Source organism: Oncorhynchus tshawytscha, linkage group LG01 (assembly GCF_018296145.1).
Source record: "Oncorhynchus tshawytscha isolate Ot180627B linkage group LG01, Otsh_v2.0, whole genome shotgun sequence".
NCBI lineage: Eukaryota > Metazoa > Chordata > Actinopteri > Salmoniformes > Salmonidae > Oncorhynchus > Oncorhynchus tshawytscha.
Window position 1 is genome coordinate 66,296,526 of NC_056429.1, and position 10,723 is coordinate 66,307,248.

At 43.8% G+C, this 10,723-nt stretch overlaps 1 protein-coding gene across 2 annotated transcripts; it reads left to right on the forward strand.

The window, feature by feature from the left end:
* Nucleotides 1-1,827: 1,827 nt before the first annotated feature.
* Nucleotides 1,828-5,737, forward strand: LOC112255192 (cyclin-dependent kinase 1). 2 transcript variants are annotated; one of them, XM_024428238.2, is made up of 8 exons: nt 1,828-2,099; nt 2,576-2,618; nt 3,452-3,608; nt 3,799-3,922; nt 4,106-4,276; nt 4,406-4,569; nt 5,016-5,157; nt 5,402-5,737. In XM_024428238.2, exons 1-8 carry the CDS (start codon nt 2,088-2,090, stop codon nt 5,513-5,515), a joined length of 927 nt encoding a protein of 308 aa, XP_024284006.1. In that variant the 5' UTR covers nt 1,828-2,087; the 3' UTR covers nt 5,516-5,737. The 2 variants fall into 2 exon arrangements, with proteins under 2 accessions (XP_024284006.1, XP_024284011.1); XM_024428243.2 differs by lacking the exon at nt 1,828-2,099 and adding an exon at nt 2,177-2,366.
* The last annotated feature ends 4,986 nt before the right edge of the window (nt 5,738-10,723 follow it).

Genomic DNA, 10,723 nt, shown 5'->3' on the forward strand with positions numbered 1-10,723 from the left:
GGCTTCCCAGTATCTTCATGTTTGACTGTGAACTTTCCTCACCATGCACCCAGCCAGCAGATTAATCGCCATTATTAATATGGCTATGTGGAGTGTTTTAATCATTAGCTAATGTTTTTTCCTTAAGAATGTTGCATAATGGGTGACTAGAAAGCACTTCACCATGCATAATTAATGCAACCTCAAAAGCAGCAATAATGTATGCTCTATTGAGCTCCTTTTTTCATCTTCCTTAGTAATTAACTCTAAGCCATTTTCCTAAATTCTCTAATGCATAGCATAATTTATTTGCAGATCGGTTGTTATTGCCATGTAATCGTTCACATTTTTGTGTAGTTGTTTAGAAGACAAATAATTATTCATAAGGCCGACCTGGGCAACAAAAAAAAGCTAGTTTAGCTTTGAAAAACATTGTATCACAGCACCTCTCATCTTTCTGAAGATCTCATTTAAATGTACTGTGTCTTCACTGACATTTTCAACCTCTACCTGTCCGAGTCTGTAATACCAACATGTTTTAACTAAATAAATAAATAACACACATGGATTATATTCAATGTCATCAGTTCACTGGAGAACAGAATATAATTTGAAAGTAAAACACAAATTGCGCTTTATTGATCTGATCTGCAATTGCTGTTTACAGTTCTGGAATTAGTTTAGTGATGGTTGGTGTCTTTTGAATTCGAGTTCATTGGACTGGTTGATCCTCTTGTGTTCCTCTGTTTTGCCATTTGGAGGAGACTCCTAGGTTTAACTAGCGTGGTGGTCTGTGCTGGTGGTGGGGGATCAGCCAATGAATTTTACTTGTGAAGAAGAAAATGAACTATTTCAAGATGGAGATGACCTCAATGGAGCTTCCCATGCTCTCACCTTGGTGTCCACATCACCAATGAACTATCATGGTCCAAACATACCAAGACAGTTGTGAAGAGGGCACGACAAAACCTTTTCCCCCTCAGGAGACTGAAAAGATTTGACATGGGTCCCCAGATCCTCAAAAGGTTCTACAGCTGCACCATAGAGAGCATCCTGACCGGTTGCATCACCGCCTGGTATGGCAACTGCTCGGCATCTGACCGTAAGGTGCTACAGAGGGTAGTACGAACGGCCCAGTACATGACTGGGGTCAAGCTTCTTGCTATCCAGGACCTATATAATAGGCAGTGTCAGAGGAATACTCATAAAATTGTCAGAGACTATTTTTGTACACTGCTGCTACTTGCTGTTTGTTTGTTACCTATGCATAGACACTACATGTACAGATTACGTCAACTAGCCTGTGCCCCTGTATATAGCCTAGTTATTCTCATTGTTACTTTTTATTATGACTTTTTATTTTAGCCTACTTGGTAAATATTTTCTTCTTCTTGAACTGCACTGTTGGTTAAGGGCTTGTAAGTAAGCATTTCACGGTAAAGTCTACACTTGTTGTATTCAGTGCATGTGGCAAATAAAGTTTGATTTGATTGAACAACAGGCACACCGGTTCTTGCTATATGGAATCCTTGGGACGTCCCAACTCTGACGTTATCAAGGGGCCAGGGGTTTATTGTTAAAGTAAAGGTAGGTATTAAGGTTCGTGTTTAGGGTAGGGACGCCCCAATGATACCGTATAGCAATAACCCAGGCACAACTCGAATATAGTGTTTTTTCTCAAAGTTGCTACGATGTCAGTAAAATCGTAACAACTTAACCATTACGGAACTTATATTCGATCAAATAAGACTAGCACATAAGACATTGCATTTTTTTGTTGACCAAATTCGACCTTCTAATTGACCTCCATACAAAAACTCTGCTTGGTGGGAAAAAAAGCCACCTTGCTGCAGGAGACATATTTAAGTTTCCATCTCGCTTCGCCCCTTCCTCTCTGTTTAAACTTTAAAACCATCATATCCTGCTTCGAATTGGCCTCCTCCCGATTGGCGCTTTTGAAAGACACCCAGCGACGTGATTGCTTGGTTTTGAAAGCTAGCATGCCCGCGGCCAATTCGAAAAGAGTGTACCCAGCAGTAGTACTCTAGCTAGGTGACTGTAATAGAGCCACACTCATTTTCCATTCAACAGTCGCGTTACACAACGACATGGCACAACCGGTATAAAAGTTTTACATTTTTAGCAACATGTATTCTTTGTTTGATCGATTGTATTGTAGCAGTTGTCATGAAATTGAAAATGTAACTAGCTAGCATTAAGGGAAACATTCGTTAGCTAGCTATCACAATGCACAGCTTTTGAAAACGAGGATATTGGAAATTATTACTAACAAGGCGTCACATTAAATATCACAAAGTAATGTTATACTGTTTTATCGAGTAATGATACTACTATAATGTTCATTGTTGGCTGGCTACCGAAGTTAGGTAGGTAACGTTAGTTGACTATCTATTTTCTTAACGCGGATGTCATGCTTTTTTTCTCTAGCGCTTGTTAGATTGCGGGAGGTTTCTTAACTAACTCTAGCTACTGTAGTTACCTCCAACAAACACAAACTAAGTTGGCTATTTTGACCTATCGTTCATTTTAAGTTGCATGAATGGCTTTCGTAACCTAGACTGTTTTTTTTTTTCAGGGAACAATGGATGATTACGTGAAAATAGAGAAAATCGGAGAAGGTATGTTATTTCCTCAACTCTGATTTGTCCCCCCCCAAACTTGCTATCTATCTAGACTAATATGTATATAATTTTGAACCTGCTATATCTAGCTTGCTAGATTTGTGTGCATGTCATTAGATTTTCTTCTTTGTATTTTCTTCCAACCTGTTAATCAAATCTAATTTAACTTGTCACATACTTCGTAAACTAACAGTGAAATGCTTATTTATTGGCCCCTCCCAACAATGCAGAGATAAAAAAATATATATATATATAACGATAATAACGGGTAACGATAACTTGGCTATATACACGGGGTACCAATACCAAGTCGATGTGCAGGGATACAAGGTAATTGAGGTAGATATATACACAGGTAGGGGTTAGTGATTAGGCAACAGGATAGCTAACAGCAGCATATGTGATGAGTCAAGAGTCAGTACAAAGGGGGGTCAATGCAGATAGTCTAGATATTTCTGTTCACTATTTAGCAGTCTTATTGCTTGGGGGTAGACACTTGTGGTGCAGCGGTATAAGGCACTGCATCTTAGTGCAAGCGGTGTCACTACACTCCCTGGTTTGAATCCAGGCTGTATCGCATCCGGCCGTGATTGGGAGTCCCATAGGGCGGCGCACAATTGGCCCAGCATCGTCCGGGGTAGGCTGCCATTGTAAATAAGAATTTGTTCTTAACTGACTTGCCGAGTTAAATAAAGGTATAAAAAAAAAAAGTTAAACTTCAGGGTCCTGTTGATTCCAGACTTGGTGTAGCATAACCATTTGCCGCTATACGTTATTCATCAGGGTGGCTACACAACATAGTAAAGCATGATTGTTGCTGTGATTTCCAGGTACCTATGGGGTTGTGTACAAAGGCAGACACAAGTCGACAGGCCAGGTAGTGGCCATGAAGAAGATCCGACTGGAGAGTGAGGAGGAGGGAGTGCCAAGCACAGCTGTCAGAGAGATCTCTCTGCTCAAAGAGCTAGCGCACCCTAATGTTGTACGGTATGTAGTGTGTCTGGGGTTCCTAAAGAGTTTACAGTAGCCAGGCAGCAAGAAAGTTGATGTGATGTCTTAACAGTTCAAAGCTCAGACACAGCATCAAATAGGCTCTGAGCAAGTCTTGCAATTGCCATATCATATTAGCTGTCTAGTGTCTACATAAACAAATAACATGTATTTTGTCTCCAAACAGCCTTCTAGATGTGCTGATGCAGGAGTCCAGACTGTACCTCATCTTTGAGTTCCTTTCCATGGACCTGAAGAAATACCTAGACTCTATCCCCTCGGGCCAGTACATGGACCCCATGCTTGTGAAGGTATCGACCCCACTGAGGGCGGGGCAGTCATGATGCACATAGCTTTGTTTGTATTTTTTTTTTTTCACTTTCTGCTCTTAGTATACCAACTTAGTGTTTTTAGTCCAAGTTGTATTGGACTGTAAACAGTGTTTCTTGCCAGTAGGTGAATTTTAACCCTCTGCTACTATCTCTCCCATCCAGAGCTATCTGTACCAGATCTTGGAGGGCATCCTGTTCTGCCACTGTAGAAGGGTCCTCCACAGAGACCTGAAGCCCCAGAACCTGCTGATTGACAACAAGGGAGTGATCAAGCTGGCAGACTTTGGGTTGGCCAGGGCCTTCGGGGTGCCAGTCCGGGTATATACCCACGAGGTAAGCCAGAACACCACATAGTTAATTTCCAAAGAGCATTAGCAGATACACATGTAAAGTAATGCTATCATAAGGTGTGTGTGTACACATACATTTTAATGGCATCATTAACTGTGTCTTTGTGTCCAGGTTGTGACACTGTGGTACAGGGCTCCTGAGGTTCTGCTGGGTGCCGCACGGTACTCCACCCCTGTGGATGTCTGGAGTATCGGGACCATCTTTGCGGAGTTGGCCACAAAGAAACCACTTTTCCATGGAGACTCAGAGATTGACCAGCTCTTCAGGATCTTCAGGTATAAACTGAGTGTACAAAACATTTAGAACACCTTTCTAATGTTGAGTTACACCAGGTGACATCAATAAGGGATCATAGCTTTCACCTGGATTCACCTGGTCAGTATGTCATGGAAAGAGCAGGTGTTCCTAATGTTCTGTACACAGCATATTTGCATGTGAATATACACATCTGTAATATAACAAATCCTACTGCTACCAACATCTAGGTTGGTTAATCAATAAATTTGAATGTTTTTGTTGTAGACAATGTAGCTATTTGATGCTAGATTAGGACATTTGATTGAGCTGTGGTGGGCAATGAGCCATCCAGAATTGACAGGCAGACAAATTGAGTGATTAACAGTCAACACTGAGATAATTGCTCCATGTTGGGCATACTGTATGACATTTTATGATCTCTTTGAATTAAGTATTTATCAAGCATGGTTTCTTTCTTTTCCAGGGCCCTTGGTACTCCCAACAATGACATCTGGCCAGAGGTAGAATCTCTGCCTGACTACAAGAACACGTTCCCCAAGTGGAAGTCAGGGAATCTGTCCTCCATGGTGAAAAACCTAGATAAGAATGGCATTGATCTGCTCACTGTAAGACAATTTCCCTGTTCTCCTAATATTTATTCAGATTGATTATGAAACATTGTTACTGTAGAAGCCCGGTGTACACCTGTCTTTCAAGGGGCTGGTTGTGTTTTGGGTAGTATTAGTGATATTGAAGTGCCCTATTGTTCTGTCAGCACAGCAGTAGTCTTTAGGATACAAATGAAAGTGACCATGTCCCACCTTCTGTAGAATGTGTCGCTTCATAATTTCCTATCGTCCTCATTTGTAGAAAACGCTGATCTATGACCCACCCAAGAGGATCTCTGCTAGACAGGCTATGAGCCATCCATACTTTGACGACCTGGATAAAACCACTCTACCTGCCAGCACGGTCACGATGTAAATGTCACATGGCTCTACTCAAAAGGACCTGAAAAAGAGTACAATTATGGATGTGTATTGAATTTGTTAATTTGATTTTTTTTGTATCTTTGTTCTTTCTTTGTTTGTCCTTTTTCTATCTAATATGAATAACTATTCTGTAAATAACTTTTATGTAAAAAACTAAAAGTTTGGATCTAAAGTGACAGTATATTTTCAATAAATTGCACTTTTGCAGAACTGATACTTCTAAATTGTTTTGTTTTATACTGTTAATCTGTCACTATGTTTCTGCATTCCTGCCTTCAGTTTGATGCTTTCAAGTGTATATTTCAGTTTTTAGCAAGTCATACCTTATCAGGGTTTAACACAAGGATCAACTATATTCAACTGCGGGACAGTTTTTTTTCTGATTGGGGATAGCGGGGAGCTGGAACATAATTACAAATAATTGGTAGACTGCAAGGCTGATTTCAGTGACAATTTCGCTGTTTAAACAGGTATTGTTTAGCTAATAAAATTAAAACATTACTTCAAACTACTTTTGGGTACCTTGTTAACATTACAACATGAAATCCATGTCTTAAACGTTGCCAGGTTTCAGAAATGGCAAAGAACCTGTAATCTGCTTGACGCATTAGTTACTTACCTTACAGATCACGAAGTTAGCTAATTTCCACTCCATTCCTTGGCAAATCTGTTTGATTCATACACAGGCTTGTCTGCCTGTCATGTTTTTATTTGAACCTTATCTACACTGAAATAATTTTAGTAGTCTGCTATGATTTCTTTCTATCTCATAGCTCATTAGTACACCTTGTGGTTGAATATATGTATCGTAAATTCTAGGATACAATGAATAATGTGGAACAAATAAATACCATCAAAGGATAACTTATAATGAACACCTTGTGAAACAGCTGTGAAAACTAACCTGGCAATAATTAAGATTTTAAAACTAACTTCATATTTTTTGGTACAGTTGTGTCATTTTCAGATTATATATTTTTGTTGTACACTCACATGGCAATAATGGACTAAAATACTGAATTCTGGTGTGTGGAATATTGAGGTGCTTGCTGTGTGGGTGGGAGGTTCTGCCTGTCACTTGTTTTCAACAGGCAGCCAGTCTCGGAAGGGGAACTTGAAGTAGGATCCTGCAAAGTCCAGGCACTGCTGCTTTCTTTGATCTGAGTGTTTGCAATGCTAGTGTTTTTAGTTAATCTGTCTATCTCACATTGTGTGCCCAGTATGATAGAGCAAGAAAGCTTTCTTAGCAGATAATGACAACATGACAATAACAGTAGCTGCAGGTGATGTAATGAAAAGTTGGAGTGTTGGTAATGGAGGACATCAGGTGGATCCACGTCTGGGTGTTGGGCAGAACCCCTAGGCCCTGGAGAACAGGAGCAGAGTTAAAGGGAACAGGGTAGGAGATGTAAACAAGCAGGTTATACTTTACTGTGAGACAATTTGATGGATTAGTGCAGAGTTATAAATGGGAGATATGTACTTTTCAACACTTTTGGAAGGTATAGCCTAATGCAAGCTGGTCCGACTCAGCACAGAGATTCAGACCGATCCGAACTCAGTGGTTCTGGTGGATGGGATTATGCCTGGGGGGCTTGGACAGTCAATGGTCAATGATTTGATTTGATTTGGTCCTAAAGTCATGTGGAGAGGTAAATTGAAGAGATACATTTTCATGCTTTCTCAAATGTCAACCAAAGCTTAAAATACTTTGTCTATTGGGCTTCGCATCAGTGCTTTCAGTGGTGGACCATCTGACTGCTTCAACTGGAAAAGATTGTTGGCCTCTGTCATATCTTCTCCTGCTCCTCCGCTCCGGCACACGACGTCGCCAGAATACTAACCACCGGTCCTGGGATTCACCATTACGCACACCTGTTAATCATTATGATTCACACCTGGACTCCATTACCTTCATGATTTCCTCCCCTTTAAATGTCACTCCCCTATGTTTTTTATCAGTTGGTATTGTTTTTGTTTACTGGCGTGTAGCCTTATGGAATTGACTTGTTGCTGATTTTGTTGTTTTATTAACTGCTGCACCTGCTTCCCGACTCACAGCTCCATTATTACAGAATACCAACTCAAACTATGGAAGCAGCAGAAAAGTCGGAACTCTCTCAGACGGTCAACGAACAAGGGTACCTTCTACGTCAACACCATGACCAGCTGGCTGAACTGGGGACGGCCATGGAAGAGGTTCTCTGTAGTTTGCAGTGTCAAGCAGCCCAGTATCGGAGGATACTCTAGAGCCAGTCTACCCAACGAGCCAGCGCAACGGCCGATTCCGCGATGCCCATCCCTCCCGGATAAATACTACATTACACCATCCAAATGCGGTGGCTTCCTCCTTCAGTGCTCCCTCTATTTTTCACACCAGAAGGGAGCCCCCACCACGAGAGGGCTAAGATTGCCTCGGTTATTTCTCTAATGATCAGGGCGGGCATTGGAATGGGCTACGGCCATCTGGGAGAAAGGACAGGAGGAGCTAGAGTCTTATGAGCGGTTCATGGCTCTGTTTTTTAAAATGTATTTTGATCATTCCGCGGAGAGGGAGGTGAGCATCTGCTACAGCAGGGGAATCGGACTGCTGCTGAGTATGCGCTCACCTTCCGGACAGTAGCAGCTCCCAGTGGATGGAATGAGAAGACTCTTTGCATGCTATTCAGAAGAGGTCTGCGAGAGGAGGTCCAGATGGAACTGGCCTGTCAGGACGACAATCTCATCCTGGACGCACTCCATGCGATGGCCTTCTGCCTGGATAACCCTCTCTGGGATCGTCGGCATTCTCATTGCTTCTCTTCCTACTTTGGCGAGTACTCGGGATCAGAGCCTGAACCCCATGGAGGTAGGGGTCACATGCTTTTCCACAGCAGAACGATGCAGACGGATACAGCTGGGGCTCTGTCTGTATTGTGGGCAAGAAGGGCACAAGCTCCAGCAGTGTACGGTACTTCAGGATCCACTAGAGCAGAGGGATGGTCACGTGATGTTCCATGCCTTGGACCAGGAGTGAGTATTCCAGATTCAGCTCTTCCTACTAGACTTTTCGGTGTCATCACTCTGGCTGATTGTCCCTCATGTACTGTACAGCTTTAGTGGATTCCTACTCTGCAGGGAACTTTATGGCTCAGACCCTTGCCTCCTCCCTCAACATTACCATCTAGCCGCTCTCCTCTCCTTTTAGGGTTCAACGACTCCTCTGTCGGCCATTGGAATCTGGAATAATTAAAAACATCACTCAACCACTCACCCTCACCATGGAGTCCAATCATCAGTAGAGCATCTTCATCACAAGTGCACCAGGTCACAATCATCCTCGGCCTCCCTTGACCCAACACCATAACCCTATCATCTCATGGTTGTGGATGAAAATCAGACTGGTCACCTGAATGCCGGAAGACCTGCTTCCCTGTTCCACGTCGTTTGGGAGTCCTATGGTTGCCCTTCCGCCCAACATCCGAGGAATACCAGGACCTTAAGGAGGTATTCTCTAAGACCCACACTAGTTGTTTCCCTCCTAATCACCCCTGGGACTGTGCCATCAACCTGTTTTCCGGTGCTACACCTCTGCACAGGCGCATCTATACTCTGTCTGTGACTGAGACCCAGGCCATGGAGGATTACATTCAAGAGGCGCTCCAACAGGGTCTCATCCGGACTTCCACGTCCCCTGTGTCGGCTGGTTTCTTCTTCGTGGCCAAAAAGGCGGGAGGATTACGGTACCCTCTCCCGTTGGTGCCGTCAACCATAGAGCAGCTCCGCAGAGCTCAGTTCTTCACCAAACTGGACCTACGGAGTGCCTACAATCTGATCCGCATCCGGGAGGGGGATGAGTGGAAGACAACATTCAGCACGGTGTTTGGTCACTACCAGTATTTGGTTATGCCCTTTGGCTTAGCCAATGCTCCGTAAGTTTTCCAGGCATTCGGCAATGAGGTGTTCAGGAACATGCTTGAACGGCAGGTGATTGTATGCATCGATGACATCCTGATCTTCTCGACCAACCTGAAAGACCACACCACCCACGTTCGCACTGTCCTGGAATGCTGCTTGGTTAATCACCTGTTCATCGAGGCAGAGAAGTGCCAATTCCACCAGAAGGCTGTATCCTTCCTGGGTTACCAAATCAGCCCACAGGGAGTGAGGATGGAGGACAAGGTAGATGCGGTAAAGTCATGGCCAGTCCCAAACCCCATCAAGGGGTTACAATGGTTTCTGGTGTTTGCCAACTTCTACCGCCTCTTCATCAGGAGCTTCAGCGCGCTGTCGCTGCCCGCTATCACCTCCCTCAAGGGTGGACCTCGTAGGGGTGTGTGGTCTCCAGCAACCGACGAGGCATTTTGTTTCCAAGCAGTATTTCACCTCCGCCTCCTTGCTATAACACCCAGATCCCACGCTACCTTTTGTGGTTGAGGTAGACGCGTCTGAGGTGGGCGTGGAAGCAGTTTTAAAACAAAGACAGGATAACCCATTGTAATTGTATCCTTGTCCTTTTTCTCCATGAAATCCATGAAATTGCGACATTGGCGATCCGGAGCTCCTGGTGGTGAAATTGGCATTGGAGGAATGGAGACACTGGCTGGAGGGCGCCAAGGAACCATTCGTTATCCTCACTGACCATCGGAATCTAGAGTACATAAGGACAGCGAGGAGACTGAATCTGCAACAAGCCAAGTGGGCATTTTTCTTCACCAGGTTCGACTTCATGCTGACCTATCGCCCAGATTCTGAGAACATCAAGGTTGATGCTCTGGCCCTTATCTATGATTCGGGAGAGGTTCCTGGCCAGAGGGAATCCATAATCCCATCTGAGTTGTGGGTCCAGTGGTTTGGGATGATTGGCTGCTGATCTGGGAACATAGTTGTCGTCGCTGGACATCCAGGTATTTCTCGCACCATCTACTCCATCACTGAGAAGTACTGGTGGCCCACCTTGGTGCAGAATGTCACTCGGTATGTCAACGCCTGTTACAGATGTGCTCAAACCAAGCCCCCCTCCCCCAGAATCATCCAGCAGAGAAGCTCCTGGCACTTCCCATGCCTCTGCGACCTTAGTCACATCTATCTACTTTGTAACCGAACCCCCCCTCTCTGAGGGGTGAATAGATTTTCTAAGTCATGTCGCTTTTAATCTCTCTTCATGGTCTCCCCACTGCTCTCCAGGTCGCCGAGGCACTCTTCCAGCATTATTGCCTTC